The 15,993-nt window shown below is 42.8% G+C and overlaps 1 protein-coding gene across 1 annotated transcript; it reads left to right on the top strand.

Annotated features, from left to right (window-relative positions):
- Nucleotides 1-2,450: 2,450 nt before the first annotated feature.
- On the top strand, nucleotides 2,451-15,986 carry mmp2 (matrix metallopeptidase 2). Its single transcript, XM_062549668.1, has 13 exons — nucleotides 2,451-2,778; nucleotides 3,197-3,423; nucleotides 4,348-4,496; nucleotides 5,349-5,477; nucleotides 5,882-6,055; nucleotides 6,601-6,774; nucleotides 7,893-8,066; nucleotides 8,365-8,520; nucleotides 8,641-8,770; nucleotides 12,373-12,509; nucleotides 13,450-13,609; nucleotides 13,775-13,884; nucleotides 14,939-15,986. The coding sequence occupies exons 1-13, from the start codon at nucleotides 2,623-2,625 to the stop codon at nucleotides 15,040-15,042; spliced, it is 1,980 nt and encodes a 659-aa protein (XP_062405652.1). The 5' UTR covers nucleotides 2,451-2,622; the 3' UTR covers nucleotides 15,043-15,986.
- The last annotated feature ends 7 nt before the right edge of the window (nucleotides 15,987-15,993 follow it).

Below are 15,993 nucleotides of genomic sequence, written 5' to 3'. Positions count from 1 at the left end.
ACAGAATACATATCTGGCAATGGCATGTAGTCAGATGGTGACATCTGTCAAATGTATGTTTTCCTGTTAATACATGATGTTGTCAGTGACAAACACATGCAGCTTTCTCCACCACATATCCTAATGTATGCATAGACCAAACACCAACATATACTTTCCTTACTCAATGTATGGTGTAGAATGAAAGACTTAACTCTCTATCTAAATAAACACTGCTAGTGTACTATGCAATGAGACTCCCTCTCTCTAAACCCACATACACCAACACACGTATTCCTCCACCCGTATACAAGTACATACATACACACACTCTGAGGCAGAGAGCCAAGCGAAAGCTCAGGCTGCCTCAATCTAAAGGGGACCTGGCAGTCAACAAACGCAGAATAAAAGAAACAATTTACATGCAAATCAAAGTTTATCATCTCAATCTCCTTATGCCTGTTTTCGCAGGCAAATGTGCATTCATATGCACAAAGGCATTCACTTAGTCCCCCCACGACCCCCCTACCCAACCCCACCAAACCAAGTTTACACATCTAAGCATTTTCTATATGGGAGAAAAGCGGTTGCTCTTTTAATCGCCAGCCAGGCTTCTCTCTGACTGATGGGAGATTGTTCTCTGTCAGATGGGGGAGATGGCAGCATGTATCAGAGCATGAAATAAAGCCTTACTCCAAAGTGACAAGACCAGGATATTGTAAGCAAATTGATGTTACATTTACTGTGAGGCTGCAAACAGCGGGCTATGAAAAATTAACTGTTCTCTGGCTCAATACAGGGAAATTGGTCGGTGAGATATGCCGCAAAAATCCTGTTCAAGAGCTATTCGTCTGTCAGATCACTCCACTAAGTCCTTTGGCTTTCTCTTATAAAGAGTCCACGTCAATACACTGTCGAGATTAATCCTCCGCCGGAGAAAAAAGAGATGTCAAAAGGAGTTAAAAGAAATCCAGGGGCAATCTGCAGGCCTGCTCAAGCTCACGGAGCTCCTCTAAGAACTCATCAAAGAGCGCAGGGCTTAATGCTGCCACGGGAGGGCACTGTTACTTTCACTCACACCGAAGACTCACCGACTTCAAATAGAGAGGGCCTGTCTGTGAGTGAATCCAATTAGGCCAACCGGAGACAACTAGCGCAAGGTTATACATTCACAAATGTTATCGTCATTAAAAAGGTGAGGCCTATCGTTATTCCCTTTGCGTTTAAATAGACCATTTACAATGATATCAAATCAAATGACCAAGGTCTAATCAAAATAACGAAAACAATGTAATTTACACATTTGAAATGTCATTCATATTTTGGTAATGTTGTTGAGTTAACCGAGTTAAGGCACACGCATTCCTACTGGCTTTCACCTTGCAAAAGCAACAGCTTTAATTGTTTCAATTTGATTTATTCCCATTGATATTATTTGTTTTACAAGATGTATGCATGAAATATTGTCTGTCAATATTGTAAATAACAAGAGGACAAATCAGATGTTTTTGTCCCCATCAAGAACTGTCGTAAGCCAACTACATATTCACCACCACCAGGGGTCAACCTTTCACTCCTAAAGCATGAAGGGATGCAAGCCATGGCCTTTCTCCAGTTTGGCCTAAGTGTAGCCTAACATTGTAGGCCTGCAATGTTTTTCCAAATCACACTCACTAGTAGTAGTCTCCAAACAGCACATTAATGACAGCGCTAAATTAAGTGGTGTAATGGGTGGGAGATTTCCATGTCAAATACTTTCATATTTTCGATTATTCCATAGCCTATGCTAAATCTAACAGACCACACTATGCACTAGATTTATGCGGCCTTTGCCTCCTCAAAGCTGTTAATTGCCCTATCTTAACTGCCTGTTATGTAAGGGAGTCGTTTAAGACTTAGGCTAAGCTGTAAATGCGTAGTTTTCTTCAGTGTTGTAAAATGACTCTAAACTAACCACTTTTGAGGGGCGGGGAGAGGAAGGCTACATACCTATATACGTTGAAGCCTTTAGCTTACACAGCATTTATCTCGAAAGTCAGAACTACTTCTTGCAGTTCCCATCCCCAAATTCAGCCAAGAAAGAGGAAAAGCAGTAGCCTACGTTGCCTGTCATTGTCACGTGATTGCCCTTTTCCCCCGACACCATTTAAAAGGTGTGTTTTTACACATCCCTCAACCATCACCAGAGGGCATCTTTTAGCCTCGTTTCGTGCTGGGACCAGTTCAACAGTTGTCACAACCGATGGTTCAGAAAAAAATGTTAAAAAATAAATTAAAAGAGCAACAAGCCTTGAAGGCTAATGAATAGAGTAGACTGCGTAAGTAAGACAATTAATTTAATATTTAGACTTCCCTGAAGAGAGAGAAAAGGCACTGTGCACATTCCCACTACCCATTGGAGTCGTCTCCTATTTCATTCTCCCCCAAAATTCCCAGTCTGGAGACTGCGCACTCTGTGCAAATCCACTCCAAGCAGCATCACAAAACTGCGTATGCAAGCAGAACTGATTCTATCGGGTTGGGGGCAGCAGGATATGCCGCTAAGGAAAGTCAAATAGCAGTGGAGGCTGAAAGGACTATTACCCTGTGTGCACGGCGCAAAGCCCAAAACTACCTATTCGTTTAGTCTCTATAGGGGTAAACATGGGGTCTTTTAAGTTTTTCCGCTCCAGGCATTTGATCCTGAAAGTGTTTTTGATACAGTGCATTGTCTTAATGAGAACTTCAGCAGCTCCCTCGCCTATTATCAAGTTTCCAGGAGATGAATCAAGTCCCCGAACGGACAAAGAAGTTGCGCTGGTAAGAGTTCAAGAGTGTTGTAGTTTGTTGTGTTTAATTAAGTTATGGCCAGAATAACCTGTCTTATTGCAGTTGATTTGTTAAACAAGCCTATTTGACGATGCATGTGTTTACAATCTTTTGCCTGCAAAATATTAAACAATAGACTGATTATTCTTTGTCCAGTTTACTGATGACTATTATCATTGGCATTTGTCATCCGTTTGTCATTTGCTTAGTTTGATCCCCTTCAGCAAAACTATCAGACATCTAATGAATAATGTCTGAGCTGTGTTTCATTTATTTGGCTTATAAAGTGAAACCCACTAAGACCTTTCACATATGTTTTGGGGGATAGTTTGGGTGGAGCAGAAAATTGCTTGTACTTTTGGTAAAGCCAAGTTCCCATTTTGTCCCTTTCCTTCTTCCCAATCAACAGCACTATTTGAATAAGTTTTATGGATGCCCACAAGACAGATGTAACCTCATGGTCCTTAAAGACACGCTGAAGAAAATGCAGAAGTTCTTCTCCCTGCAAGAAACAGGGGAGATCGACCACAAGACTGTGGAGATCATGAAAAAGCCCCGCTGTGGCGTGCCAGATGTGGCCAATTACAATTTCTTCCATAGGAAGCCCGTGTGGGGCAAGAAGGACATAACCTACAGGTGAAAAAACATACCCCCCCCCCCCCTTCTCTCTCCCTCTCTGTCTTGTGTGTGTGTGTGTGTGTGTGTGTGTGTGTGTGTGTGTGTGTGTGTGTGTGTGTGTGTGTGTGTGTGTGTGTGTGTGTGTGTGTGTGTGTATTTCTGTATGTGTATGCGCACGCATTTCCTCCAAGTGCTGGGCTAAGGAGCCAACATCCTCCACCCCCTGTTGTTTATTTTGTGAGATGGTAACCACCTCCATCAACAAACTTGAGCATGGAACATGCTAACAAGACAATCACTGCCCAGCATGTTTTTTTTTTTTTTTTTAATCTATGTATGAGGTTGTTCCAGGCCCAAAGACAAACAACATAGCCCTTTTTAGACCCTTGTTTTTAAATGGCGGTTAAGAAGTTGGGAAGTAGGCTTGACCAACCTCAATAACAACCCCAAAAAGACACAAATGAGGTGTTACCAGTCAGGTCAGCCAAAGAGCTATGCAGAGGGGGTTTTACAACTAAACCTTCTGAGCATTTCCTTAAGGGAATTTGAGAATTTTAGGATGTGTGTCCTCACACACGTACTAAAACCTTGATGTCACCAATTATTCAATCTACCTGCTGAATTCCAACAAACAAAGAAACTCCAAGGCACTCTCGATTGAAAAAGTTTAAAAAGCCTTTATTGTTATGGCTTGGTCATGTTAACCTTCTAAAGCATGCCTTCTTCTGGGAGTTAAAGTCTTTAAGACTGGAGTTTCTTTGTTTGTTGACATTCAGTATCTCCTCCAAAGAGCACTTCAAACTTAAGCAAACTTTTGAGTCCAGGAAGCGCTCCTCTACCCCTATTTTTTTAATCTAAACCTGCTGAATTACTGGAGCCATTCATTAGGTTTATGTAATGCTTCAGTAAGACAGAAGATTATTTTTCTTTCTTCTTCCACAGAATTCTTGGGCACAGTCCTGATCTGGATGAGGAGACGATCGACGATGCCTTCTTCCGTGCCTTCAAAGTATGGAGTGACGTAACGCCACTCACTTTCGCCAGGATCATGGACGGAGAGGCTGACATCATGATCAACTTTGGCCGCAATGGTACGGAACATCTGTCTCACTTCTTTCCAGACGCAATATGCAACTTCATTAAAAAAAAATATATATAAAAGTAAAAGAAAATAAATCATCAGATTGTAGTTGGCAAAATTGTGATAATGTCCGCTGAACCTATCACAGCCCATAACGGCTCCCACAATTTAGTGGAGCCCACACAGCTGACAGCTTCATGGCAGTCCATGCATCCTGTGGTGAGAACACAGCCCAAATCTGCCCAGTAGTGGGTCAGGAACAACACACAATTACTCTTAAAGTGTTCGCGCCCTGATCTTGCCTCAACCAAACCTGTTTTTATGGGGTCAGCATTCAGGAGGACGATGGAATGTCCAGACACAAAGTAGGTGTCTGCACAGAGAGCAGTTAGACTCGGCCCCCGCCAGCCAAGACAGTGAGTCAGAAGAAAGCATCTCTTGTGGAGTATCCTAAATTACGTGGACCTGCCCACGATGAGGTCAGATTAGTGGACGCGCATAAATGCCGGTTCCCGTAATGAAGAAGACTGAACCCACAGCAGCGTTGGCAGGCGTATAAATCTTTGGGTTCAAGGGCAGCAGCAGATTTGACTGTTTGTGTCTGTTGTTCACAAAGGTATACATGATGCTGTGAGAATGTTGTGTCTGTATCATCATATCCCTAATCAAAGTGTTTACGTTAATGCTTTCTATTTCATGCATTTATTCTACTTTGCGTACTTCACTTTCTTTTAATAGTAATACTTTCGGATCTTGTTTTTGTCTGTTCTTTTTGCATTTATTTATGTAAAGGATATTGCCTCTCTGTATGAAACGCGCTCTATACTGTAAGTAACCTTGTCTTGCCTTGCCTTGTCTCCAGAGCACGGTGACGGCTACCCCTTCGATGGAAAAGATGGCCTTCTGGCCCATGCCTTTGCTCCAGGCCCAGGCATCGGGGGCGACTCCCACTTTGATGATGATGAGCAGTGGACGCTGGGCGAAGGCCAAGGTACAAAAGTTCAGCTCTCCTTCTTCTTCTTCTTCTTTTTTAACTCCGTGTTTTGAGGGAGGAAGTAATGCTTGAGATCTCGTGCAAAACAAGCCAGGAATCTGCAAGTGATCTGAGCAATTACTCTTGTGTGGTTGAACACTGGGCTCTGTTCTGTTATTCGTCTCGATGTAAGGGGAATTTCTCTGATTTGTATCGCTCGGCAATGATGAGTCAGGGTCTCCTTATTATTGAGGCAGCCTTTTGTTGAATTTTCAAAAGGATAGCTCCGAGCAATAGCACTCAACATTTTGAAATAATAATATTGCACAACAGAATCAATCACCTCTTTTATGGTTATTATTTGTGTTCTGTGGCCAGTTGTTATTCACTTTCTCTTACTACTGTGATGTGCATTCCCACAGTGGTGAAGGTGAAGTTTGGAAATGCGGAGGGTGAATTCTGCAAGTTCCCGTTCCTCTTCATGGGGGTGGAGTACAACACCTGCACCTCACAGGGCCGTGACGATGGCTTCCTCTGGTGCTCCACCACATACGACTTTGACACCGACAAAAAATATGGCTTCTGTCCTCATGAGTGTGAGTCGCCCTATCTCTCACGTCACTTAGGATTATTGTGATAAACCACTATGTATTCACGGTACAGTGGGTGGAGCTGTTTGATGAAGATGTTTGCACCCTGTTTGTTTTGGTAGCTGTCCTTGGTACTGATGCTTTGGTATATCTTCTGTATTGTTAATGCACCCATCAGACACACAGACAACACCCAAGCATGCTTTTCTTTAATCTACTAATACTAATCAAACCACATAGATGGTGTGTGATCTGTGTGATTTGAATATAAGTGATACATAGTATCCATACGTAAGGTTGTGTACCACAACAGCTCAAACTCAGAACTCAATTCTTTAAAACTGCTTTATACATGAATAGGTTCATATAGATGATTACGTATTTCAAACTGTCATACACCTCAAGGTACATGTATGTTGTCATCAGACATTACAGTGGAACAGTATATTAGGTAGCAGTTAAGAGTGATTTTTTTTTTTTAGTCTACATCAGTGCAACTCAAGCAATATATTATTCTACATTCTCACTTGCTTGTGTGATTTGTGCCACAGTGCTGTTTACACTGGGTGGAAATGCTGACGGAGCCCCCTGCAAGTTCCCCTACACGTTCCAGGGGGATTCATATGACGGTTGCACCACCCAAGGCCGTGATGATGGCTACCGTTGGTGTGCCACCACCGAGGACTATGACCGTGACAAGTCGTATGGGTTCTGTCCCGAAACCGGTAAGTGACCACCGCACCTTCCCAACATACAAAATACAGCTTCAACACTCAATTTATCCTCATCAACATTGTTGACATTGTGTGCAGAGAACAGACTATTTTCTTCTTACCTCAGACCATGGAATAACAGAGGTCCATGATTATGCTTGTGCTGGACTGGTAGCTTTCTCACGGTGTTGCTGTGCTTCAGGAATGCAAGAGTACAACAGATTGACTACTGGTTCTCTTTGAAAGCACAAAGTGTTTGAGACATGTTTGTGTTAATTCACCTTTATTTTATCTGTTGTGTGATGAGTATATCTGCAGGACAATTTTTTTTTGCAGACAAGAACATTCCAAAACTGTGGTTTCCATTTTTGTGGTAGTCTCGCTGATGGCTGTAAAAGTTTTTACTGTGCACTGGCCGAGTTTATTTTCCATTGTGTCAGGGGGGCTGGCTTAGTGGAGCGGGTAGAGAAGGCTTTTCATCTGGTTTTAATTCACTGGGAATGCAGTCCTACAGCAGGGTACTTTGTGTATTACTCTGTGTGTGTGTGTGTGTGTGTGTGTGTGTGTGTGTGTGTGTGTGTGTGTGTGTGTGTGTGTGTGTGTGTGTGTGTGTGTGTGTGTGTGTGTGTGTGTGTGTGTGTGTTGCATGATTGCCCCAAAGAAAATAATCAGAAGGATAAACATATGGCCAAGATGTTTGTCAGCATTTGTGGTAGATATCCTTTAGAATACAGGAGTATGTGTCATCACAACCACAGACATTTTTCTGCTTTGGTTTCCTACCCGACTGACTCCACAGAGTCTCTGCAGATCCGGTGCCCAAGTTTACTGCAATTTGTTTTTGTGCAGTTGTCACAAATGCACTGTTGCTTCCTATCGTAGCCGCTCTGTATGCCTCCCACGTCTTCCCCGTTTGGTCTCAGAGACACACTGTTCCTCTCTCTAATCAAGCCAGAGGAAGGATAAGAAATGTTATTTGGAATTCCATTTTCTGTTGCTACTGGCAAAATCGACAGTGCGTGCTGAGGAAAGGGCATCTAGCCTGGAAAAATCTGCGGGGCAATTAAAAAAGTAAAAAGTTGATTCGGAGAACTGTCCTATTTCACAATGTACAACTGGTGTTGTTGCAGCCATGTCCACTGTGGGAGGAAACTCAGAGGGAGCTCCCTGTGTGTTCCCATTCATCTTCCTGGGCAACAGCTACGACTCCTGCACTACCTCTGGACGCAGTGACGGCAAGATGTGGTGTGCCGTCACCAAGAGCTTCGATGATGACCGTAAATGGGGTTTCTGCCCTGACCAAGGTACTAATGTCACACACCTCTGGGTCTGGAGTAGTTACCTTAGGGCAAAGATACCTGTTTTAAAGCTATTTGTACTGCAGCAGCTTTTGGTGGTTTCTTATGGTGTTTGTGGTTACCCATCAGTGGATTAGCCTTTGTCCACTCGTGGTTCACAATCTATGGATGAGTGTAGTGTCTAGCGTAGCAATAGCATAGCTTTTGTTCCTTGGGATGTGAAATCATAGTCATGGCATTGCTTAATCATCACGCTGTGTTCATAGATTAGAATTCTAACTCTCTTCTCCATTTGTGGCCCCAGGCTACAGTCTATTCCTGGTGGCGGCCCATGAGTTTGGCCATGCTCTGGGCTTGGAGCACTCCCAGGACCCCGGCGCCCTGATGGCTCCCGTGTACACCTACACCAAGCACTTCAGGCTCTCCGACGACGACATCCGTGGCATCCAGGAGCTTTATGGTGAGCTGATGGAGACCAGTGGCTCCTCTGTGTCTATCTGTGCAGTAGTTCAGTCACTCTATTGGCACAGGACCCATCTCTGTTTTCCTAAGTCTTGCATTTCTTTTTTTTTCTACGCAGGCTCTTCTTCGGGCGGCAAACCCCTTCCACCCACTCAGGGCCCAGTGACTCCTATGGACATCTGTAATGAGAACATTATCTTTGATGCTGTGGCCCAGATTCGGGGAGAGACATTCTTCTTCAAGGACAGGTACTGTATATTGACGCAGACATATGATATACTGTATACAGCATATATGAGTTGCCAAGCTCCATTTTTGTTTCTTTGTGGTAAACCACAGTGAAATATTCAGTCTAAAGCCACAGTTCCATTTGCATTTGATCAACATTATAGTTTATATCACAGTCGTTAAATATAAGTCCAAACCTAAAACTAGTAAGTCACAATCTGTGCAGCCATGCTGCTAGCCTGCTAGCTACCTGAATACACTGTAAAAACGCTGTCTCTGTTGACAGCTCAAGCTCCAAAAATGAACAAAAATGCAACAAAACCAGCCTGGTGCTCCCGGTGCTAATTAAGGATTAGATCGATAAAAAGATAAATCAAGAGATTCATCGATAAAGAAAATCATTGTCAGTTGCAGCCCTAGATGTTTTATTAAATCCAGAATGAAAATGGCGTTTCATATGGACTACGTTTAAGACAGTGTAGTTAATCTAGGAAATCTGTCGCGTGAGTGTAGACTGGGGAGAGAGTGTGTTATTACTAACCGTAGAAACCCATCCACCAGTCGACATTTGCTGTGGTGGACCTATTGCTTCCAGAGACATGAAGTGCTCTGAATTTGCAGTGACTCAGACCGCTAGGCTTTGCAGCGGCAGCGTTTCTGCTTCAACTCTGCATGACTCTTTGTTATTCCCAGCTGCACAATGCATACACAATTTACCACCACAACAGCTGAACCCTGTCTAAGACAGACCTTTGGGGGAACTGTTAACCCAAATAAACTGGTATCCTGCTTAACCTCCCACATATACACAAGTACACACACACACACACACACACACACACACACACACATGCAAACAGAGAGAGGCAGACTTCAGCCTCTGCTCCTAAAAGCCATCTCTATATGCCTCAGTCCCTGGCTCTATTTGCTAGCACTGGCCTTCCCTACTTTTGAGGTGAGCATACTGTAAGATCTGTGGCAGCCATTTTGGAATCGCATCCAAAGCAAACAGTTCTGTGGGACTTGGACTCAAAGAGCTGCTCTCATACCAAAGACCAGCAACTCTTTTCAATCGTACGCTCGGAGGCGGAGACAAACCACCCACAAGCTCTGCAGACAAATCCTGCTTTAAGTCAGAATTAGGACTTCTCATTCAGTGGTTCGCTATTCATCATTGCATTAACGGTGCACGGCCAGACTTGGACAATGAGAGTACGTCAGGTATAGGGCAGGCTACGTATACACTCTGCGTCATTCTGACTGGAAACAGACAGTGAGTCAGTGCCACTGGTGTGTAAATACTGTTTGTGTTATTTCAGCTACTGGCCATGTAGCTTATAAGTAGTCAGCCTTCCCCATCCCTGATAATGCTGTTATTACTCAATGTGCCTAATGCTGGGGTGGAGCGATACTTTATTCAGATGTGAAGTTAAGAGCTTTTTCTTAAAAAAAAGAAACGCTCTGGTTGACATTTGATGAAGTTGGAAAGTTATTTTCTACAGAAGCTCAGTGCCATCAAAACACCATCTCTGATGACGATCATGAGTTGGAAGTGGCTCAAGCAAGACTGACATGGGGATGGAAATTCCACAGAAAAAAAAGGAGTTAAGATAAAAACACAGCTCTGCCTGATGCGCTGTATCCACAGGCCTACTTGGGAAAAGTCTCAGCTTTCAGAGTGGAAAAATGACTCGGGAGTTCAGACATTCACAGCTGGCTCGGAATACTACAGATGTTTAACTCATTGGATGGGGGATATTTTTCTGCACTACTAATGGAATTGGGTATGATGATCACTTTTTACAAAAAAGAAAACTGAAAAAAGTAGATGTAAGTGAGTCTCTGTCACCTCGACTGACTTTATACCCATTCACGTGCTCAGGTGAAGAAACAGAGTGAAAGCAAGTTGTCAGGTCTTAACTTTTTCACACCAGCCATTCCACACTCCGCCCGAGGTCCCTGCATGGTCTTTGTGCTGCCCATGCATGTTTTCATTGGCAAGCAAATAGGAGAAAGATGAGTACAGGCTTCACTCATACTTAGCCATTCCGGGAAAACGTTGGGTGTGGTGTCTTGGAGCAGCTTCTCTGATCTCGGCAGTTCAGAAGGAACAATGATTGTTCCAGCGCCAGTTCCCTTGCTTTATTCGTGTAGGTTAGCTTAGGTTGAAGCACGGTTGAGGAGAAGTTGTACAGTATTGTGGTTGGCAACAAGTCAAAGAGAAAAGAGACCTTGAAATTGTGTAGTTTTGCGAGTGACCCTAAGGGAGTGTTCAGCAGCTGCAGCAATGATAGATAAGGTAAAGCAAGTTTATCTTTGCAAAGATTAGGTTTAAAATATAAACTGGAAACAAACAGTTGAAATATTAAATGGAAATGAAAAAAAACATAACAGAGTATGTTACAGACACTATGCGATACAAAAAGATGGGGAAAACTTTAGTTTGATAAAACTTAAAATAAGTTCTAAATAAAATAGAAAGCTGCATGGAAGGTTCGAAATATAATGCAAAATGAACCATTACCTCTCAAGGCAAAATTGTAAAATTGGCCATAATGTTATTCCCCCATGTTTCCATCATACTTACCAGAAAATAACTTGAGGGGGAAACCCCTGTTGATTTGACACAGAATAACTCTCACTGATTTGCCAAAAGGCAGTGAAATTTTGAAACAATTGCAATAACATACAGGAAGCAAGTGGAGGGGACCAAACAATTGTTGACTTTCATTTTTAAAAAAAATCTAGCTGAAGAATTGTGTGAAGCTGCCTGCCCTGCATTGGAAAGAAAAGGCTAAGGTGGACATCAAAGGCAGGAACAGGATACAGGATGCAAGATAAAGGGGATTGGCATTACAGAATGGGACACTTTTTGGGTATGGTGGGTATTTTGAAAACCCACTTTCGCATTAAATCGTCAGCGAGGAGCGGTCAGAATACGGTGTGGAGTTTGTTTAAGGTCAGGGTTAGGGGTCGGTTATGGTTTGTTTCAGCTGACAAGTAGTTGAGAGAGTTGAGGTTAGCTGACAGGCCGTGGACAGTTAAATATTTATTTAATGGCAATGTCATAGAAATGTAGGCTATCAAAACAAACTCTTCCTGAAAATCCCATTCTAGCATCGCATGAAGTGGCTGCAGGGACTTATCTGTACTCGCGAAACTATTTTGGCTTTTAGAAAAATAGGTCAGTGGAAAGGAGCAGGGGAAGTGAACGCTGGTGCTGCTGTTGCTGTAGCAGTTGCTTTGCTTCATATTGGAAATCCGGGCAAGTGCAGGCTTGTTCCGCTGGCGTCGGCACCTTCAGCCATAACGAGAACCAGATGCTCCCATGAATCACGCCATTGTGGCCAGTTTGAGATCCTCTGCCTATTGCTTTGCTTCTCTCGTTTTGCTCTCTTCCTCTGTTTCTTTCACTCTTTTTTCTTTTCTTCGTCTTCTCCAAGCTCTCTTCTTCTATCTCTCTTCTCCCTGTATTCCTCATCTGATAAGTCTAACACACCCTCAGTTTTTTCCTCCTCCTCATCCTTCTCCTCCCTCCATTCCATCGCTCCTTACTCACCTCTCTGGCCCCTCTTCTCTCTCATTCACCCACTCACTCTCTCTCTCTCTCTACCTTTTCCAGGTTCCTTTTCAGGTCTGCCAACTTCATGTCCAAGCCCACAGGCCCGATGCTGGTGGCCACATTCTGGAGTGAGCTTCCAGAGAAGATAGACGCCGCTTACGAGAACCCACTGGAGGAGAAGACCGTGTTCTTTGCAGGTACAGTATTATGCTAAAGCTGACCCAGTTCTGCACCACCGTAAAAACCTCAAATCACATTACCTTCATTCCGATATAACTCGCACCATCACGTTTCCCCTTATGCAAGAAATTGCTTATAAGTGTATGGTTGAAATTTCCATAATACATTTCCTTTTACTGGAAGCTGACTGAAATATAAATCAGCACCGTAATCTCCGAACCACAAGTGAATGACCTGGTTTTACCATTAGAATGTGGTTTTTCACCCTGCTTCAGACATTTGATATATTTGTGGCTTGTGCTAATAGACTCCATGCGTGGCACGCCTCCGTGCATGGTCCTTTAAACAGATTTCCATGGGTCTCAGGCAAGGTTCTTCTCAACAGATATTGAAAGCAAAGCTCTGTCTGAACAAATTTTTTCACCAAGGAGATTTATTTGACAAGCATGCCTGGGCTTTTTTTTTTTTTCATTCAAGTTCTCCCTTCAAATTATCATGCAATGAGGTCACATTTTTCACATTGCCTACTTGGAGTAGTCAAAATTGATGATACAGTTGTTTTTCCCCCCGGTTTATTTTTAGGGAAAATCTATTTTCATTTGGTCATAATTTAAATGATTCCTAGGGCCCCAGTGGAACATTTTATGTGTCATATTAGCCAAGGTTTGGTCCAAGTCAAAGGAGGCATACTGTTTATTGAATCTCAAATCCATCTTCGTTCAGAGGTAAACTCCCACAAGTTGGGTGTGAGGTCTAATAACCATTGCCTATTCATTTTTTTTTCAACATAGTGCAAATTAACAGTTACACTCTAGGTATTTAAACCAATACCATAATACACTGTAGCAAATACATCCTTACACACTACATTATCCCACAACAACAACAACAACAACAGCAACAACAAAAACATTTCTTATTCTTGTTGTGTTAACTGCTTCTGTTTTCTGCCTCCAGGGAATGAGATCTACATCTTCTCAGGCAGCACATTAGAGAGAGGCTATCCCAAGGCCCTCTCCTCCATCGGCCTGCCATCCGATGTACAAAAAGTAGACGCAGCCTTCTCCTTTAGCAAGAGCAAGAAGACATACCTGTTTGCTGGAAGCAGGTTCTGGAGGTATGAGTCTAAGTCCAATATCATTCATCCACTGTTCTATAAAGAGTATATTTTATCTCATATTTTGCATCCTTCGCTGAAGAAGGCATAATGGAGTAATTAAGCAAGTTTCATAATGTTCCTTGTCAATGCATATGGCAACATATTTTGCATCTAATTGTTCAGGTTCAACGAGGCTAAGAAGAAGATGGATCCTGGCTTCCCCAAGCAGATCGCAGATGCTTGGAACGGCATCCCAGACAACATAGACGCAGCCTTCAGCCTGAACCAGAATGGTAAGCAAATAGCCTTAGCCTAAGCTAACTAAACCTTGCTGAGTCCAGCCCAAACAACATACACATCATTTTCAGCCTGAACCAGAATGATGAGCAAGCCTATCTTAGCTTAGCCTAGCCTAACCTAACCTATAGCCCAGCGACTGGAGCCCAGCAAGAGGCTTCTTGTTGTTGCTGTCCGGGCTTCTCCTGGTCCCATCAGGGGGAGCCGGCTGGCTGGAGCCTGGCTGAGCATTCCTGGCAGCAGCTCCAGGCGGGCCCCATTACAGCTGGCACTGGGCCTTCAACAACACGGCAGAAAGGCCCATAGACACCATAACCCTGCAAGGACTGAGGTCATTTTTCCTGCATGGGCCTGTCCGTCCGTTCGTTCATCGGCAGACTGAAAAACAAAGAGATTGAGAAATAGAGGATGAAGAAAGAGACAAAAGACAAAGAGAAAGGGAGAATGTGGCAGAGTTTGTACAATTGTGCTTGAGATGTGCAAAGGTCTATGTGAGTTCACAGGGACCATACAAGACCTCCCAGGTTGCATAAGGCCTAAATAGCATTCTACCAACCTCATCGCACACAAACACACAAACACACAAACACACCTTGAAATTTAGTGAAATAACTTTTGAGAGGGCTAGCCATTCAGTGCCTTATCACTAAAGTAACTTAAGTGCAAACTTTAGACCTACAGTATGTATCCCCCAAGCAGCTGGTTAGAGCTGGATCTGTAGCCCGGGCTGATTATTGTTTTCAGCAGTAGGCTATAGTAGGACTTCTCCACAGTCCACGCTACCTGGGTACACAAACTAATAATAATAGAAAACAAAGTAATTACTGAAGGAGTTGGTCTGTTTAGAATAGCTCTGCAAGACAAGTTGAACAGAGTAAGCAAAATGTTCTTCTCCTTCTACTCCTTTGGTATTACTTTATTGTTTCTTTATTTCTTTATCTCAGTGCCTGTAGGAGATAAAGAGATCAGAGTCAGAAATTAAAAGAAAATGATTTTGGAGGGAACATTATCATGTGCATTGATGTCTGCTTGTGGTCTCTGTTTTGACAGGTCACAGCTACTTTTTCAAGGATTCCTACTATCTCAAGCTGGATGACAGCAGTCTGAAGATAACCAAAGTGGGTGAGGTGAAAGCAGACTGGCTGCGCTGCTGAGTGATTGTTGGACACAAAGCCACTGGCATTCTGTGATGACCTTTGACCCTGGCCCGTAGTGCAGTCCACCGTCATCACAAACCATGTTACCATGGCGATCTCGCCCCCACCAACAACCCCCCCGCACTTGCAAGACTGTAACTACCAATCAACTAATATAACCTGCCACCCAGCCTGCCGGAAGGCCAAGTCACAGTAGTGATAAATCTTTGAACCCTCTTTGCAAGCTGAACATAGGCAAACTGGATGAACCATAAAAAGTCTTTTTTATATTACTGTGTGATATTTGCTGTTTTTTGTAATGCTGAAGGTGAATAATTTTGATCTGAAGTTCCCCAATCCTGAATGATAAACTATTTCCACATCAAGTATTCAGAGACATCAGGTATGTCCCCATTACATAAAAATCGGATGGTGCTTTACTAAGGTATCTGATTATGATAATGATGCGATTGAATTGTAACAGGTCAAAAGGTATCAGTTTTTGAACACACAACCTTGTAAAAATGGTTCTTTTATTCTTCACAAAATGGATAACCATATTTGTGTAGTAACATTTGACGCGTAAATATTTCACAATGATTACTTACAGGCAAGCACTTTTTTTTTTATATAAATGTGTTTTGTACACATGGAGACCAAATTACTGTCAAGTCAGTCCGTAATATTCTTCTTCTAGATTTATAATCATGGTGCTGATAGATTCACGGCACGGGTTGCCTGAGGATTGTATAGGGTCTGGTGCATGATGGAGTCATGACAAGGAAGTACCATGAAATGTTTTTAGTTGAAATAATCGTTTTGTATAATTACTTTTTTGTCTTTTTACTCTGGAGTTGACAGTACAGTTTGTTTTTAATTTGTAAGTTGTATTTGCTTTGTGCACTTTGTCTCTATACGTTGTTGGAAAAAAATAAAGATGAAGAATCTTATCAGTCCACCTATTGAATT

The sequence above is a fragment of the Sardina pilchardus genome, chromosome 11 (assembly GCF_963854185.1).
Source record: "Sardina pilchardus chromosome 11, fSarPil1.1, whole genome shotgun sequence".
Taxonomy (NCBI): Eukaryota; Metazoa; Chordata; class Actinopteri; order Clupeiformes; family Clupeidae; genus Sardina; species Sardina pilchardus.
Note: the sequence above shows the minus strand (reverse complement) of the source record. Positions and strands in the feature narration are given on the sequence as shown.